Genomic DNA, 20005 nt, shown 5'->3' on the forward strand with positions numbered 1-20005 from the left:
AAAGTTTAGAGATATTTGTTTGAATTTTAACCTTATTGTGCATCCCCAATAACTTTCTTTAAAAATATTATATTTTAGAAATGGTGTGCAAGACAAATATGTTATGCCTAGAAAAGAATCATGTTATCCACCATACGAAAGCCAATGTTAATAGGAGATCCTAACAATTACAAACTGTAATTTTGCCTAAATTTGAGCATTTTTAAGGTTTGATTCTGTGGAAGGTAAAACCTGTCTTTGATTTTAAATAAGTGAGCAGTTAGAGCTTTCAATAAAACCAAAGTCCGCAAGAATTTTCAATTTTTGAATCCAACCATTGCTTTGGAAAGGTTACATAAACACTTTTTATAAAAAAAATTTTTTTTAAAAGACTGGAAGGGCAACAGGGCAGAAGGCCCACAGTAGTACTAACTTGCTGCTGGAAAGTAAGCAAGATATTCCTGGAATGATTCATCTACTCACATTTTATTTTCCTCTTTTTACTCAATGGCCCAGAATCTGGCAATTCACAGTACATAATTATTCAGGCATGTTCCTGGTGTTATGGACCAGACCAAATATATCAAGGAGATAGCCTAGACCCCCAACCTTTATCTTACTTAAAGGCAAATAAAAGATGGTGCTCCATTTGGAATTTGATTGGTCACAGTATTCTGCTATAAGCAGAAAACACTTTATTCTTACCCCAGAGTTAAAATACAAACAAACAAAAATCTGGTAAAAGTTTTCCAATAGTGTTAACAAGTTAAGAGAATAATATGTTATTTAACTACTAAAGAGCAACTGTTCCAAAATGGTAACATCCCATAAGCACACCCTTGGCAAAGACAAGGTCAGTAAAACAAACTGCCTCACATGCAATTCTGGCAGCAGAGAGAGAATTCAAGCTTTTAGTTGTAGCTGGGAGAGATGGATAGCTGCTTCCACAACCAAGTTCAAAACCCTAACAACCGCTGAAAGCTAAACTAACAAGCTGGTTCTGTAGGAGCCTGACTCCACCCATTCATGCTGCTTCTATTATTAAAAAAGGTTGTTTATTGGTTTGGAAGGGACAGCTTGGTACCTATGGCTCAAACTCTCTTCAAAAAAAAAGGAACAACATACACCTCTTAAAGCCAGTATCCTCACACTTGCCCTTACTGAAACATGGAAGGTGTGGAAGGGACTGGATTGAGTGGATACCAGGAATATGTCTCCTCTTATGGGGAAAGACCACAACTAGGCTGCATAAATTAAATGATAAGATGTCTTTTTTTTTTAAGATGGAGATAAAGGAGAATTTTTTTCCTTACAGAGGGTCTCTTCTCCAGAAGATAGTGGAGTTTGGGTCTTCAAATATATTCAAAACTGAGTTAAATAGATTTTTGATAGATAAGGAAGTTGTAGGTTATTCGTAGCAAAAGGAAAGTAGAGACAAGACAATTGCATCAACCATAATCCTATTAAGTGGTGGTGTAAGTTCAAAGGGCCAAATGGCCTACTTCTTTCCCAAAGGTATAATGTTTCCTTTGTATTTTAACCACTTTATGGCACATGATACTCTAACACAACTGCATCAAATCATCTGATATCTATGTCATGATCAAGACATGGCATCCCACTAAGGATTTACAATGTAAACTAGTGGCGGATGACAGTCTAATCTCTTTCCCTTCAAGATGAATCTTTGACCTCCTGTTACACTCACCACTTATCTTCCCGTCCTTGACTCTCATATAGGATACACCATCAATTCCATTATGTGGTAAACCTGGAGTGTGACCTTACATGTTACCACTCAGTAGCACACTACTTTTGAATAGTTTAAAACTTTAAAATTACTGTCATACAAAAAGCCCATGAATTGAAGGGCTCAAAGTGTAACTTCATTTCTTGGGTTATATCTTCAAGGAAAAGCTCAATAACAAGTGAAAACATTCGACAACAAAAGCTTACCATCTATTGAACTGTAAAGGGCAGGGTGAGATGCTCTTTGGCTGGCGGTTTGAACTAGATGGATCAAATGGCCTGTAAGGATTTTAAGATTGTAAAGCAGATGACCTCCTACTAACTGTAATTAAGTCAAAACACAACTATCCATTTAGTTTTGCATACTTATTGGAGAATGCTCAGTTGCAACATACAAAGGCCTTGGCCAGATGCAATCTTTCCAGAGAAGGTCCAGTGCAAGTCAAACTGAAATTATCTGGAGAGTATAATTTCAAAGTAGAAGACTCAAAATAGATCAGAAATGGCCCAATAAAAAAAATTATTTGTAATATTCCTTCCCAGACTCACCATTTTAGGCAAAAGAATTAATTGTTGAAATTGCTATCCAAAACAGAAGAACATCAGTCTAAATCTGGGACAATTCAGAATGCATGGAAGAGCACGAAATAAAACTGCCATGACTTGTTAGATTCTCTGGTTTCCATACTTTATTTATGATAGGTTTGTATTAGTTCTTAGAATTACATGCAGACTATTCAGCCAAATTGTCTGCTCCAGCATTTAAATGAATATCCTTGGATCCCCTTTCTCTAATCCTATCAGTATGTGCCTGTTTAGTATGTATCTGCATTATTCGTCTCAACAACTACTTATGGTAGTAACTTTTGCTCTTTTACTAGCAATTACATTTATTGCTTAGTAACTTATTTATAGTTCCTAGATTTGCATTCCACACCCCTCCCCAACAAGTGGAAAGATCTCTACATCTATCTTTCAAACTCTCCACAATTTTAAGTTACAGGCTGCCCTCAACTTGTTTTCTACAGAAAATATCCCAAGCTTTTTTGGTCTTAAAATGATAAAATATATTAATTCAATTCTCAAATCATTGTTTTGAAAACTTTTTGTACCTTCGCCAGTTCCTCTATAGCCTTTTTGTGGGAGAACATAATTATATTCTCAGAGTACTTCAAGCAAGGTTCTGTACATGTTTAAATAACTTGCCAGCTTTTCAGTTCTTTTCCCTCCAAAAATGAATCCCATTCTGCGCTTGTTCTGAAGGTTTACAGACTTTAGTCACCAATAGAAGTGATTTATGCATCTGTATCCCTATATCCCTTTGCTCCTCTACCCAATTTAGACTCTTATTCAAGTAGGGTATTGTTTTCTCAGTTTTACTGCGACACTATGTTTGCACATATAAAATGGTTTCAAATGTCAAAATGAAAGGGCTGACTGGGTTACCACAATGTACTTTGTCCTCAAACATCAGGACACGAGAGTGAAATATTCCCATTTTGTCCCTATTCTTTCACTGTAAATCTTCGCGTGTTCATTTTGGATAGATACCAAATTGGTACTAATAATTTATATTAATGTTACTGAAACATTAATTGGTGATCATTGTTTTATAAGCACCAACAAAAATACTTTGTTTCAAGCACAACTACCAGGGACAGGCAATAAATGCAGGCCCCAGCCAGCAACACACATGACCCACAAGTGAATAAAGAAAAACCCTTTGCAAGCTCTGCAGAACAAAGATTGTGCCTCTAACATGCTGCTCACAAAAAAGATATGCAATCCAGCCCCACACTTCCTTCTTCCACAACCTTAGGCATATATTGAGTATGGAGAAAAATGATATCCCTTATCTGACAGAAACAAGGCAGGAGGCATTAAAATGTTGCAGAATTGTTCGCCACTGCACTCTCTTTCCAATCTGGTCAACTCCAACTATAAACTACATGCATTAAAACACCATTAAAAACATGCTTCCTTTGATTAGTTGGCATAGCAGGACCAACCTTACCCTGCAGTTCACTCTGTCCTAGCCCTGTACTTAATATTTTTCTAGTTTCTCTGTTTCCATTCGCGACCTCCCTTGGTTCTTCTTGTCCACAAGACAGACTTCTAAGTCTCAAATATATTCTCTTAAACTACTGATTATGCAACTTATTTTGCCAGCCCTTGAGTGAATGGCTAGTTTTTCCCTCCAGATCTATTATCATAAACTTCTCTTCTCAAAGTATTACCTTTGAAGTCTAGTATCCTTGCAAACTCCCATGTCATCTTCAATTCTCTTTTCTCTTTTACAGTTCTTAATGGTGTAATGATGTCTCCCAAATCTGCTTTCTCAATTTTTGCAGTGGCCAGTTTGAACTACTCCAATCAGGTTTACACTTCTACCAGACTAATAAAATGGTCCTCAAAGTCACAATTGATATCCTATGTTACTATAGCCATGATAAAGTATTCCTTTACAAACTTCTCAACCTGTCTGGGAGCTAAGTCATTGCTTACTACTGCATCCTCTTACAATATCTCTCCCACTGTCCAGATGGGTGGGTACTGCCCCTGCTCAATTCCATTCTGATGACTTTTCTTCCCATTCCCATACTGAAACCGCTTGAGGCTACTCAAGGAGAAAGTTCTTGTTGCAGAGGTTTGTTAATCTTTGGATATAATTACCCACATAGCAGTAAAGGCAGGGTCACTGAATATATTCAAGGCTGAGTTAGACATATTTGAACAAAAAAGGAATCAAAGATTATGACAGGCTGGCAAAACTGAAGTTAAAGCCACGATTACGTCAGGTTCACTCCAACTGAATGCTGAAGCAGCTTCAATTATTCAAACGGCTTAGTCCTGTTCTTGTTTCTTGTGTTACTGAGGCTTGGTGTCAAAGTTTGTTTGACTATAGCTCAGTAAAGTGCCCGGAGACATTTCACTGTCTCAAAGATGCCATAAAAATGCATGTTGCTGTAGAACACAATAATAACCAAAGGCCTGAGCTTGGAGCAGTGATGTCTATTCCAAAATAAACCAGTTATGAAAAGTGCCAGGTCTAAGAATTGGCCTAGCAGCTAGGCCCAGTTAGGAAATCTTTGGCATCATCTCACCACAGAATAATAGAAAATAATCAACCATATTACCAACATCTGAATTAGTGACAGTCCCAGTGCTCAAAGTAGTAGTGTTGATCCCCCTGTATCTGTGGCATCTCCTTGAATGGCCAAAGTAGTTGGGACCAAGTCCTTGCAGGGAGTGCACTTAAGACTGTTGAACTTTAACCTTTGTATCTTATTTTTCCACTTAATACTAGGAAGGACGATAATGGCAACTTTTAACTTTATTTTTCTACTTATACTAAGAACAGTGGTAATGCTTTTAACTTTGTTTCTCTATGTTACTAATTGTACCCGTGTTTTGTGCCTAAGGTGGCACCATGTGTGGAAAAATTCTACACTCTTCACTGTACTCCTGGACTAGAGTACATTGATAATAAAGCTTAAGTCAAAAGTACAATCACCCTCCTGCCTTCTAAGAAAGCATAATTGGAGTTGCATCCAAGTAATGACATTGGGCAGAATTGACAGCAGTAATGCCCCACTAGATATAACACTGAGAAGAGCTGCTTGTTATCATTGCATTAATTAACAGAAAACCTGCCAAAAGAAACAGTGGTCTTTGTCAATGGTCAGCGGTCCATCACTTTCACGGTGTAAAGCACAAATATGGGATTTTGCTTCTTGAAGAACAAAGTAACTGGGCACCATCTGGTGGACTTCAAATTGTAGTGCACAATGTGGGTTATGGATTAAAGACAATGGCACCAGATTACATCCAAGGATCAGTTCTAATTTTGTTCTTTCTGTTTTACAGACTACAAAGAAACCAGATCTATCATTTCTAATTTCATCACATTCTAAGTGTGATATGTCAGACAGAAAATGCACACAGAAGAGAGAAAGAAAGATCATGTGAGAGACAGAGAGAGAGAGAGAGACGGAGTATCTGCAAGAGGTTAGGTGCACACGGTTTGGGGTGAAAGTAGGGCCTGCACTCACATGAGAAGGCCCATTCACAAGTGAGAGAAAGAGACAGGTCTTATGCAGGAGAGGGAGAGATATCACAAATGCACACGCTAGAGAGGAGGCAAGAATGTGCCAGAGATAGACAGAGAGACAGGGGGTCAAGAGCACACGCAGAATTGCAAATGCAAGAGCAGTGCTTCCCCCCGCCAATAAAACTGCCCTGATACCCAAGTTAACAACTAAAAAGATTCAAACTGTCGTCACCAACTATTCACCTTAAGCTAATTCTTTTATGCTATTTAATACTTCTAAGGTTATCTTCTAAATAAGCTCCAAAATTGACATTTCAGTAATGATTCTTACCACAAAGTGGAGCACTTGCATCGTAGATCAATTCTTGGATTAACAATGGATTTTAAATCATATTTCTACACTTATTTTCAAAATATCAAGATGCTTTTAAAGGAAATTTTATGCACCCTATTTTTTGCAAGTCCTTGTAGAATAGACACTGCTTAGGAAATGAAGTGCTGCCTCTTACCTGCGTGGTTGGGATCTACGTTCTTCTTCTCCACTGTCAGCCTCCTGCAATACATTAAAAAGAATAAATTTATTTTTTAAATCTCCCAAAAAAATTTACTTGAGCAAGACAATGTGACAACTTAAATAGATTTCATCTTGGATTTGATAAGTTGATTGGTATCTCAAAAATAATTAATTAACGCCTATGAATTAATGGAAGAAAATGACAGGGAGATGCAAATCTCTCTTCACTAATGTAATGATCTTAATACACCAGGATAGTAATACAATAAAAGAAAAAAAACTGGGAGAAGAGGATAATTTTCTAGATGAGTATGTTTTTGGACCAACAGGAAAGAGACATTGCTTTATGTGCTTGTGTGAAATAAGGTTGGTTAGGTGGGTCAAGAGGATCAAAATGTCAGCAGAGCAACATTTGGGGAGAAGGGAAAAACAAAAATCAGACAGACAATGATTATGGTATTGGTTAACTATGCGGTGTTCGAACAAAGTATCTGGGCACCATCTGGTACTTTGCCTGTAAAACATTAAACTAGGGAAGTACCAGTTTCAGTGGAGGGTGAATGGATCTCTCCCAGTTAACTGAAATCAAAATCTGACAAGTAGACAATGGACTACCTTGGGTACTGTCGCAACACATTCTGACAAGGGGGAAAAAAAGTCAGATCTCCTTGGGTGATGAAAGAGAGAGTGCAAGCAATATAAAGCACAGAAAAGGTGCATACAACAGTCATTAAGTCGATAATACAAAGAAGAACAGGCTAAATACAAAAAGTTCAAAAGTGAAAAAGGAAATTATGAATTGTTACAGCGCAAGAGGCTATTCAACCAGGGTCTTAAACAGCTATTCAAATGAACATTCTCCTGCATTTTCCCCTGTAACCATCCACATTACTTACATAGAAACAATAACCTAATACCCTCTTGAAAATCTTGACTGGATCTGCCTCCACCACACGCTGACTACGCACTGTGTGTAAAAGCTTTCCTCACATCATCTTTGCACCTTCTTGCAAATTACTTGAAACGTATGTCCTTGAACCCCAAATCATTTCACAAATGGTAACAATTTCTCCCCGTCTACTATGACCAGATTCTTAATTTTAAAAACTTCCATCAAATTGCCTCTTAGCCTTATTAATGTCAAAGAAAATATCCCAACTTCTCCAATTAATTTCATAATGGAGGTCTTTAGTCTCCAAAACCATTCTTGCAAACGTCTTTGCCACTCCTTTCAAATTTTTACTGTCACGTCATAGAGTCTTTCTGAACCCTGTCGAGCTTCACAACATCCTTCCGATAGGATGCATTCCAGAACTGCACGCAATATTCCAAAAGTGGCCTAACCAATGTCCTGTACAGCCGCAACATGACCTCCCAACTCCTGTACTCAATACTCTGACCAATAAAGGAAAGCATACCAAACACCTTCTTCACTATCCTATCTACCTGTGACTCTACTTTCAACATCCTTCCAAAATTGTCCACAATACCAACTGAGGACTAAGTAATGTCATACAAGTTCAGCATTACCTCCTCGCCCTGGTATTCTATGCCTTTGATAATAATAAAGCTGAGGATACTGTCCACTTTATTAACTGCCCTTTCCACCAGTTCTGCCACTTTTAATAACATACACATTTTTTAAAAATCAACTTGATCCTACATGAGACATCTATGTAATCAGGTGGGACTTGAACCTGGGTCTTCTGGCACAGAGGTAGGGACACTATCACTGCACCAAAAGAGCCCCTTATATCCATGTATACATCCAGATCTCTCTAATCTTACAGACATTTTTTATTTTATGCTGTCTTTCCATGTTCTTTCTACTGAAGGTCAGCTCACACTGCCTCACATTAAGTATAATCTGCCCCCTACTTTGCCACTCCATTAACTTGCCAATGTCCCTTTGAAGTTCTATACTCACACCCGCTATTCACAATGCTTGCAAATTTTGTTTCAAGTGCAGTTTGAAATTGTTCCCTGAACACCAAGGCCTGAATCATGAATTCACCTATTATAAATACATATGATTGAAAGACATTACACTGTTAATGATGTTGTCCTGTTTCTGTGTCCCCGTAACAGTCGAAGCAAACATTCAGAGACACAGTATGGCTCTACCTTCTTTAGCTTTATTCCAAGCCATGAAGAGAGAGAGCGATTGCCCATGTACACAAAGACATGAGTGCTTGGTCTTCTCTCAAACAGCAGATTCTTAAGGAATCATATAGTCACTTACAGGGAACAGCATTCAAATAAGGCAACATTTATATTGAGTGGGTCACCGTTACAATCAGCGAGCATCAACAGTAAGGGTTAAGCTATCTGGCATTACACAATGGATGTTCTTTACCTCGTTAAACCACTACCCTTGCCTCCAGCACCTCATTGTTTACCGCAAGTTCTTATCTGGTCAAAGTCATGCTAGCTGAGCTTTTGTCAAGCAACCCTAACTTCAGTCCTTCCCTACCTGCTCACACCTTCTATACTTTCTCAATGGTAAGGCCCTCGGGAGTGTTGTAGAAACAGAGGGAGCTGGGGGTGCAGGTTCATAATTCCTTGAAAGCAGCTTCACATATAGACAGGATGGTGAAAGAGGTGTTGGCACTCTTGCCTTCATTGGTCACAACATTAAGTACAGGAGTTGGAATGTTATATTGTAACTGCACAAGACATTGGTGAGGCCACTTTTGGAATACTGCATTCAATTCTAGTCAGAGCTTAAAAATGTGTTGCTGGAAAAGCGCAGCAGGTCAGGTAGCATCAAAGGAACAGGAGAATCGACGTTTTGGGCATAAGCCCTTCTTCAGGAATCGGGCTCATGCTCAAAACGTCGATTCTCCTGTTCCTTTGATGCTGCCTGACGTGCTGCGCTTTTCCAGCAACACATTTTTAAGCTCGGATCTCCAGCATCTGCAGTCCTCACTTCCTCTTAGTTCAATTCTAGTCACCCTGCTATAGGAAGGCTGTGGTCAAACTAGAAAGGGTGCAAAAACAATTTACAAGGATGTTGCCCGGACTAGAGGATTTGAATTAGAAGAGGAGGCTGGATTGAGTGAGACTTCTTTTACCCTGGAGTTTAGGAGGTTGAGCGGTGACCTGACAGAGCTTTATAAAATCATGAGATGCATAGATAAGGTGATAGCCAAAGTCTTTTCCCTCGGGTAGGGGAATTCAATACTGGAGGGCATGGGTTTAAAGATGAGAGGGGAAAGATTTAAAAGGGACCTGAGGGGGAACATTTTCATGCAGAAGGTGGTCCTGTATGGAATGAGCTGCCAGAGGAAGTGGTAGAGGCTGGCACAATTACATTTAAAAAGACATTTGAAAAGGTACATGGATAGAAAGATTTCAAGGGATATGGACCAAATGCAGGCAAATGGGACTAGTTCAGTTTGGGATACCTGGTTGACATGGACAAGTTGGACCAAAACATCTGTTTCCATGCTGTATGACTCTATAACTCTATCTTGGATGCATCTGATTTAGTCCCAGTGTCTTGTCAACTTCAGGCACACAGTCTATCCACCAGAACCACACCACCACATCATTTTTTGAAGATGTCTGGTGACAGAGTTTCCTCCATGGCCTGGATTACATTTGCTTCCTTCATAAAGACACATGCAATGTATTCACTTCATGTTTTAGCCATACCTCCCTCCTCCCATCTTAGTTCCTAATTCCGCCTGCCATCTTTTATTATAGTTATTTTTTCAAATATTAATTCATGAGATGCAGCAGTCATTGGCTTGGTCAACATTTATTACTCATCCCTAATTAAGAGCAAACCATATTGCTCAGTGGTCTGGAGTCTCATATAGGCCAGAACAGTAAGGTAAGCAGATTTTCTTCCTTAAAGATGTTATGTACCAGACAAAACCCCCTCAAAATATATTCAGATAGCCTAGAGCCCATCTTTTTTCTTATTTTAAGAAGAAAGTGTAAGATACTGTGTTCTGGATGCAATTCAATTGGTCAAACTACCAGGTTTAAAGCAAAACACAGGGCAGAAGTGGGTACTGCAGATGCCGGAGATTAGAGTCAAGATTAGAGTGATGCTGGAAAAGCACAGCAGGTCAGGCAGCATCCGAGTAGCAGGAAAATTGGCTTTTCGGGAATTCCTGATGAAGGGCTTTTGCCTAAAACATCGATTTTCCTGGTCCTTGGATGCTGCCTGACCTGCTGTGGTATTCTAGCACTGCTCTAATCTTGATTTAAAGCAAAATACACTTTGTTCTTAGAATCCAGTTAAACTACAGACAAAATTTGAATTTTTAAAAATTGGCTTAACTGTAACTAGCAAAATACTTTACATGTTAACTACCACCAAATAGCTGTTCCATGATAGTAACATTCCATAAACATATCCTTTGCGAAAGCAAATCCAGTGAAGTTGATTGTCTCAGATGCAATATTGCTCCAGTCCTGGAGAAAAGACCATCAAGAGAAAACTGCAAGAGTGAGACCTCAAGTGTTTTGCCTTAGCAGGGAGAGATGTATAGCAGCTGTCATAACCCCAACAGTTATTGGAAGTTAAACTAAAATCCTGGTTCTATGGGAGTTTGACTCCACCCTTTCAGGCTGCTTCTATTGTTCAAATGTTTTTGAAAAAACCATGGCCTCACAAGCTGTTTACCTTATTGGCTTAAAACAGATGCTTGGCAACTCTGTCTCAACCTCTCTTCTCAAACAAAAATCAGGATAAAATACATCCCAAAGTATCATCACAAAGGACATGAGTGACTCAGATAGAATTTTATGACAACTAATGCTGTCCACAATCCCTATTAGATCAACTTTTGTTTCATTTCAGATTATTATTAAATCAAATTTCACCATCTGTCAAAGTTAGGTTTGAACCCATATTCCCAGAAGAGTATCTTGATGCTCTTAGTTGCCAGTCTATAAACATCACCACTGCCACACCCCTTTCCTACATGTGTATAGAAGACTTTGAGATTTCCTTTTTATAATCCCTCTTTGCCCCTCTTTTTGCTTTTCTCCTCTGAACGTTCTGTATTGAGCTTAGCTCTCCACCTAATTTTCTACCTAACATCTGCCATAACTACACATTCGTCTCCTGGTGCTCTGGTTTCCTCCCACAATCCAAAGATATGCAGGTTAGGTGAATTGGCCAGGCTAAACTGCCCATAGTGTTCAGGGATGTGTAGTTAGGTGCATTAGTCAGGTGTAAATGTCGAGTAGTAGGATAGGGGAATGGGTCTGAGTGGGTCATCTGAGGGTCAGTGTGGACTTGTTAGACCAAGTAGAGAGTCTATGTTTCTAGATGTGGACATGACCACTGTCTGATCACCCTCTCTTAAAAGAAAGAAAAAAAGTGTCCTGCAACTGCTCCTTAACCCTGCCACTACAGAGGCAATGCACCATCCTGAGGTTATGTTATAAATTTTTGTTGCCCTACTAAGTACCACAACTGTAATTTTCTGTGCTGAGTTTAATAGGTAAAAGCAACAACTGCATGAACCCCATAGGATGGTTGAGTGAGAGGTGACATTTTGCAAAGCTAATGGCCAAATACTGCACATTATCCAATAACTCGTAACTCAAGGTTTTCTGCCATAACATCTAGAGAATTTACATTTTAATGTCACTAATGTCAGCAAAATTTGGTTGAATGAGAGCTGACCACAGAATGCACCTGGAAATCTTAAAAGCAGCTGAAGAGTATTTCCTGCCTGGTCCTGTTCTCGAAGAAGCATGTTATAATGCTTTGAAAAGCACACTGAACTAGTGAAAGGATCAGAACCACAATCCCACTGAGAATCAATTGGAGCCTAAATCCTCTTATTACTAAGAAACTACTTCAATAGGAAACAGCGACTGAAACAAAGATTTCTCTACTCTGCATGTTTGTTTCCAGAAGTGCTCAAGCTAGTTTCTTTTGACTGAAAGACTATGATTGCTATAGTTACAATTAGTTATCAAAGCAGCACTTCTAAAGTACATAAACACCATAATAAAAATATTACGGCTAGGGGTTATAAAATTGTTTTCATTGAACAGGAGAAGTAAAACCAGAGGAAGTAGAAACTAAATAAAAATTATTCTGAAAGAATGAAAAAAGATCATCTAGACCCTATGTTCATGTAGCCCTGAAATGATCTATTTATTCACTCAAACTGCATATTATTTTGTTTTTTGGCATATCAATTATTACTTCATTATTTAAAAATGATTTAATTTCATCAATTCAAAAAGTTTACCAGGCAGGAACAGCAAAATGTTTGTCATGATAAGGCTCCACGACAGATCCTTAAAATATCCATTCTTTACTGCAGTTATAGATGCAAGGGATAAGAAATATTAAATAGTACGGTTATGCTAAATACTCTGCAAAGCAGATTCAATTAGAAATCGATTAGAAATCTCAAAAGTAATTTTTTAAAAATGCAATTTTTCTCATGTCAGAGTCATCTGACACTTCCTAATAACAGCCCACACCCTTACATAAAATAATTCTAACATCCCTCTTTGCAAAACAATCTCCAACTTCCCCATCTAAAGCACAACTAAATACCTGCCTCTTCAGAAGTAATTTATTTCCCTTCCACCACCCAACCAAATATAAGCCTATCCCTTTCCTCCTGGATTATTGACCATTTCTGCCCAAACAGCCAAGAAAAATCTCCTGGTGTGTGCACCACAGCCGTTTTCTTCCTCGGTTTCTCCTTACGGAACTTTCATTCACCTGTTCCCTCTTCTCCTGGCCCGAGAGAGAATAAAAAGGACAAAAGTCTATCGCACATTTCCCCACTCCTTGTACAAAGATTCAGCAGTGCAACCAAAGGCTTCTCTTCCTTAATTGCTTCTTTTGTTTTTTCCCTACTCTTGCCTGATTTCCCTTATCTGGATGCAGTTATCACCAGTCTAACAATGTTAACAAACATATTGCACTTTCTCAACTCTGTAAAAACTTGAGAAGGTCAACAAGCAAGATAAATAAACAATCAAAAATCTGAAAGCTCAAAATGTACTTTTCCACTGGCATGCCACAAGAGGGCAGCAATAGAGGCCATCATCCAGTCCCTTTTTTGAGAGACTTGTATTTCACATTTTGTGATGCCTCTCAAATAGTCAGATGTTTTAAGATAAGATGCTTTTCAGTATACCTCTATACTGAAATCATTTATTCAGTTCTAATAAAATCTAGATACCTGTTGTGCTTGTCCATATAATTCTTCATGTGTATATGTAATTCATTTATAAACATTGCAGTTAGCTCAGCTTTAACAGTCTGTTTCTACTGCATTCCAGATTACGTTAGCAAATTTTTCTTTGAACTTCCCTTTACCATTCTGGTTTGGATTTGACGTTTTCTTCTGTTAAAGATTTATCAACCACTGGATATAATAAAAGGACAGAAAAGATTTTTAAAATTCAATACTAAAAAGGCAAACATACAGCCATTTCAATCATATGATATTTTGCAAACAGCAATGAGATGCATGACCAAATAATAATGGCGTTGCTTAAGGAAGGAGTATTCACAGAGATACCTGGAACACTCCGTACTTTGGTTGCAAAAGACCATGTGCTAACCAAGTGTCATTTCTCACTCCCACACACACACAAACCTAAATCCTCCAGGATCATCTTTGCCCAAGATTTTCATAGTACCTCAGAAATCTCCACCATTCATCCAGTTGAGCCCACAGATCTACACCCCTCCTTTAAATATATCTACAAATATACAAACTAGGAGCAAAAGTAGACCATTCAGCCCCTCCAGCCTGCCCAGCCACTGAATAAGTTATTAGCCAATTTATATTTGGAATCCATATTTTCAATTACTCCTGATAGTATTTCATTTCCTTGCCTAACAATAATGTATCTACTTCCACCTTAAAAATATGTAGACCATGCCATTATTGCCTTCTGAAGCACAGAATATCAAAGTCACAAAACTCAGGGGAAAAAAAATCTGCCACCTCACAATTTCAACTGCCACTCCCCCATATCCCAGTCTTTACTGAGTTATGTTGTTGTAAAAAGCATACAACTTAAAAACGGCCACAATGAGTAATTTTGTGAAGCATATCCTAGCTGTAGGGAAATTCACCACCAGGTCAGGATTAAACTCATCTTTGTCCATGAGTACACTTTAAATGGTTAGCATAATAGGGATCGCAAATGGCAAACTTAGTTGCTCATTCCCCCTCCACCCCAGTATTCTGGAAACTGAGAAAATAATTAATTACACGCCAGGTTTTCTTGTATATGATTCATCACCAGCATTTCAAGAATTTGTCAGAGATATTCAAAGCATTAGACACCCCAGAGATATTCAAAGCATTAAACAGTTAAAAGATTTAATTTGCTCAAAAATAGGGGAAGCAGAAAAGAAATAATCAAGAAGGGACAGTATAAAATAATACTCTTCAGGTTCATGCAGCCAAGAACATTTATTTATCCACAGAATAATTAATGCACCAGATTAGTCTGTCTTTGATATATCTTATTTTTAAAAACTGGCAAAATAGTTTTAATTCACCAATGCAAAGGTCAATAGGCAAGAGCAGAGGAAACGTTTGTAATAACATGGCTACATTGTTCAATGCAGTTAGAACTGTAGCAGAGAAGAACGCAAAATTAAAGGTCTGTATAGGTACTATATTTGCAACAACAAGCAAACAGCGGCCTATATCAAAGCTCTTTCTCATTTAAAAATGAATTAAGTTTACTGATGTTTTTATAATGTGAAGCATACATCAAAATCTGCCATGCTGAATGCTGCCCAAGAAGCTTTGAGGTGCTAATTAGGATTGTTGTGATGTGCTATCAAGCATGTGGTATGATAATTATATTTTTCCCTCCCCCAACACAACATAACGTGGGAGTTTTAAGATTTCCTTCTTTGCCCAAATATGAATAGAGTTTCAAACTGGCCCAGTGGAATATCGACAATGTGCTGTACACAGAGGAACTGAATGTGTGATGACAAATAGAAAATGTTCTTCCAGTAAATTCAAAATTCTACAAACTAGCTCTATTCATTACAAAATAATCACACCATTTGTGAGGGAACATGTGCCACCTTCATGTCAGCCTTCCTCCTTGGTACATCTTGAACAAAAGAAAATTCTTCAACATATCAATTCTCTTCTGATAAACAGAAAACACTCTTTGCTCAGTCCCTGAGGAATTGCTTGTCATTTTGGCTCATTACAAATATCAAGGCGTCAGCTGGCTAATCCCAACTGCAAACCTACACAGGATAATTTACTTAGCATATCAAATTGGAAGTATATAAAAGCAACTTCAGTGATTATCAGCAACACTCCAAACAGGCTTATATTTTGCACAATTAAATGAAAATAACATTAAATAAATTACATCATATTATGGCAAAAGAACTGTACAAATTAATTAAAACATAGTACACTAATTAAAAGTCTATTTTGTTCAAAATACTGATATCATTTCACATAATATTCAAGTCTTTTTCATTTATAGAGTCATAGAGATGTATAGCGTGGAAACAGACCCTTCGGTCCAACCCGTCCATGCCGACTAGATATCCCAACACAATCTAGTCCCACCTGCCAGCACCCACCCCATTTCCCTCCAAACCCTTCCTATTCATATACCCATCCAAATGTTGTAATTGTACCAGCCTCCACCACTTCCTCTGGCAGCTCATTCCATTCACGTACCACCCTCTGCGTGAAAACGTTGCCCCTTAGGTCTCTTTTATATCTTTCCCTTCTCACCCTAAACCTATGCCCTCTAGTCTTTTCTGAATCCTTTCAAGGTTCACAAGAAGGAGACCAGAATTGCACGCAATATTCCAACAGTGGCCTAACCAATGTCCTGTACAGCTGCAACATGACCTCCCAACTCCTGTACTCAATACTCTGACCAATAAAGGAAAGCATACCAAACACCTTCTTCACTAACCTATCTACCTGCGACTCCACTTGCAAGGAGCTATGAACCTACACTCCAAAGGTCTCTTTGTTCAGCAACACTCCCTAGGATCTTACCATTAAGTGTACAAGTCCTGCTAAGATTTGCTTTCCTAAAATGCAGCACCTCACATAATGTATCAGACCTGAGGATCAAAGTGCATAAATTTAAATGAATGAGAAATGGCTTTCAAAAAGTTATTAAAATTAATTTATTTGCAGAAAGACAAACATGCACGTGGAACATTTTCTCAAGCAAAGTAGTGAAGATAAATATATTAGATGGCTTGCTTCAATGAGATGAAAGGCCTTTAAGACTTTTTGATCCTTGAGTTACAAAAACTGGAGTTGTTCAGCTTATTGTATTCATTTGAGATGATGCTATTATTTGAGATGATGCTATTATTTGAGAGTGACCAAAAACCTAGTTCCTTTCTTTCTAGGGATTATAGTGTATGGAATAAAACTGATATCGTGATTGTGTTGTCTTTAGTGCTACACGACTGCACAGAAATTGTACGAAAGAACAGGAATGCTACTTCTGGGATTTTCGTCATTCAACCTGTCCGATCCCCTCCACTTGTGGTCAACTGTGTCAGGAGAAGCGATGGTGGCTGGATAGTGATTAAAAGTAGCACCAGAGGTAGCAAGATCACGTGGACGGAGAGCTGGACCACATATCAATATGGCTTTGGTGATGTGCTGAGTGATTACTGATTTGGTAATGATTATATACACTTTCTAACCAGGCAAACTCATTACAAACAGAGAACAGAGTTTTTTTAGATAATCGTATTCCTCTTTTTACTTAGAACCTGAGAGTGAGAAGTACACAATCAGGTTTGGTCCATTTTCTGGGAATGTTATTGACCAAATGACCCAACTTAGAACCAATCAAATGATTGTTAACCAGGCTTTTACTACAAAGGATACTGATAACTACAATAGGTGTTGTGCCACTCTTCGTAGTGGATGATGGTTTGATGCCTGTGATTATGCACAACTTAATAACAAGAATCCATATTGGTCTGGAATTTGCATTAAGAAAGTCATCATAATGGTTCAAGCACTGTGTTAACTGTGGCTTCACGAACAATATCAGTTTGTTTGTCACTTATTTATTCAGTGGCCATTAACATCACATTGCTATTGTCATGTTTTCCTCCTTCTCCTATTGATTTCTTCCTGGGCTTTGAGTGCAGGGACATCAGCTACTTTCTAGTATCCCTTTCATGGGACTGGTATTCATATAAATCTTGAAGCAAATGTGAAACCGTTGAACAAGAAAAGCATTGCATCGAATGGTGTTTCTTCTTCAGCTGCAAGCCACATCAGCAACACCCTTGATTCGCAGTATTTAAATATAGAATTCGTAGCACTTACATTCCTAAGATTAGTCAATTTAGAACTGGCTGAGGTTTAAAATTTGTGCAGTTCTCTATCCCAATTCTTAAAATTTTAACTTCTGTTCTTCTTTTCACTCTGGATCTGTGCCTTCCTCCTTCTTTGCCACACTACTGACAATGGCGCTGTTAGCTGCTCTCTCAAATTTCATAATCCATTTAGCTGCATTTACCTCTTCTACCTCAACATTTTTGTCTCACCTTACTCATGCTCTCCTTTACCATAAGACATAGGAGTGGAAGTAAGGCCATTCGGCCCATCAAGTCCACTCCGCCATTCAATCATGGCTGATGCGCATTTCAGCTCCACTTACCAGCGTTCTCCCCGTAGCCCTTAATTCCTCTAGACAACAAGAATCTATCAATCTCGGCCTTGAAGACATTTAGCGTCCCGGCTTCCACTGCACTCCGTGGCAATGAATTCCACAGGCCCACCACTCTCTGGCTGAAGAAATGTCTCCGCATTTCTGTTCTGAAATGACCCCCTCTAATTCTAAGGCTGTGTCCACGGGTCCTAGTCTCCTCGTCTAACGGAAACAATTTCCTAGCATCCACCTTATTTTGTACGTCTCTATTAAGTCTCCCCTTAATCTTCTAAACTCCAACGAATACAATCCCAGTATCCTCAGCCGTTCCTCATATGTTAGACCTGTCATTCCAGGGATCATCCGTGTGAATCTCCGCTGGACATGTTCCAGTGCCAGTATGTCCTTCCTGAGGTGTGGGGACCAAAACTGGACATAGTACTCCAAATGGGGCCTAACCAGAGCTTTATAAAATCTAGTACATCTCTGCTTTTATATTCCAACCCTCTTGAGATAAGAGGCAACATTGCATTCGCTTTCTTAATCACGGACTCAACCTGCATGTTGACCTTTAGAGAATCCTCGACTAGCACTCCCAGATCCCTTTGTGCTTTGGCTTTATTAATTTTCTCACCATTTAGAAAGTAGTCTATGCTTTTATTCTTTTTGCCAAAGTGCAAGACCTCGCACTTGCTCACATTAAATTCCATCAGCCATTTACAAATCTCCTTGAAACCCACACCTCCCATCAAGCCACATGTCCCTTCTGAACTATTTTACTGTTAAATATCCAATGTTTAACTATGAAGCACCTTGAGACTTCTACTTCCACAGGAAAAGTTTAAAAAATTTCTTTGAAAGCAAAATCCTGTCGATACTGGATGTCTAAAATAAAAACAAAACATGCTGGAGAAACTCAGCAGCTTTAGCAGCATCTGTGGAAAACAGAGTCAACATCGAGCCAAGTATGACTTCTTCTGAAGATATATTTCATTTGAAACAAATTGTTTTTCTCTCCACAGATTCTGTAGCTTCTTTAAAAATGTTACTTCACAGATGAAATCCTAAACAAAGGCCTGTTCTCACATCAGCAGTGCCCTCAGTGACCTTCATCAATTTGTGATTCCCCCAATGCTTCAAATTTGAAGCAGTCGAAATGCATTTTATCTCTCGATTTTTTTGCAGTGGTCTCTTGAGAACTCTTCTTCATCTATTTGGTTCATGTTTCAAATAAAATTCCAGCCAGCCCCTGCCTCAAACCTCCACAAGTTATAATTAATTCAAACCACACAAATGTCACACTTGTGCTGCCTCCACGCTGGCCAGAGTGGTTTGTTCCACTGTACGGATTGAATTAACCACATCTTCCAATCCTACTGTAATTTCTAATTTTCATACCTTCAGTAATAAATGTCTTGATCTCTTCTCCATCATTAACAGCTTCTTTTAGCCTCAAGATGATGCCCTCTGGATCTTCTTCTGCCATTTCCCCTTGTGTTCAAAATCTTTTGCAGCAGTTGCGATCCTGGTCCACATACTAAGTATTATAATTTGTGGTCTTTTCCGAGCTTGCTTAGGATATGCTTTTCTCTCTCACTAAATATCCTCGGAGGCATCTTGGCTTATGTCTTACGCCAACAAAAGTAAAAAAAAAAGTGCCTGTCTTTCAGACTCAATTTACACACATCACAACTGTAATTCTTATCTCTCTCCCCACCCATCAGTAAAAAGGAACTAAGTATTTCATAGAAATATTTTCCGAAACTTGTGTCTGAACAACACTGCTAATTTTGCAGTGAATCTTGCCATGATATACAATTCTATTTGTTTGAATTTAGGTGATAAACAGGTCCTGCACATATTAAATTTTCCAAGAAGGACACAGGTGCAGATTTTATCAAAACAGAGGGAGTGCTGGATTGCTACAGACACTCCAGACAAATTGACACTATTAGGAATATAAAGCTTAACTCCACAATCAAATTAAGTGATTTATTTTTCGCCTCTCCTCTTGAAGATGCCCACAGTGATTAGGACATGGCTTTGAAGCAACAAAAGCCCAGGAATGTTCCAAT

The 20005-nt window shown here is 38.5% G+C and overlaps 1 protein-coding gene and 1 pseudogene across 1 annotated transcript in view; one reads left to right on the forward strand and one right to left on the reverse strand.

The window, feature by feature from the left end:
• The window catches only part of LOC122564001 (protein phosphatase Slingshot homolog 2), a 170071-nt gene that overhangs the window by 118999 nt on the left and 31067 nt on the right, over positions 1 to 20005 (reverse strand). The window contains exon 2 of the mRNA XM_043718419.2: positions 6289 to 6332. Within this exon, the coding sequence (XP_043574354.2) occupies positions 6289 to 6332 (44 nt within the window). The remainder of the gene's footprint in view (positions 1 to 6288; positions 6333 to 20005) is intronic.
• On the forward strand, positions 16619 to 17300 carry LOC148141872 (fibrinogen-like protein 1-like protein; annotated as a pseudogene).

This window comes from Chiloscyllium plagiosum, unplaced genomic scaffold, assembly GCF_037043375.1.
Source record: "Chiloscyllium plagiosum isolate Xiang-an unplaced genomic scaffold, Cpla_swu_hap1 HiC_scaffold_31, whole genome shotgun sequence".
NCBI lineage: Eukaryota > Metazoa > Chordata > Chondrichthyes > Orectolobiformes > Hemiscylliidae > Chiloscyllium > Chiloscyllium plagiosum.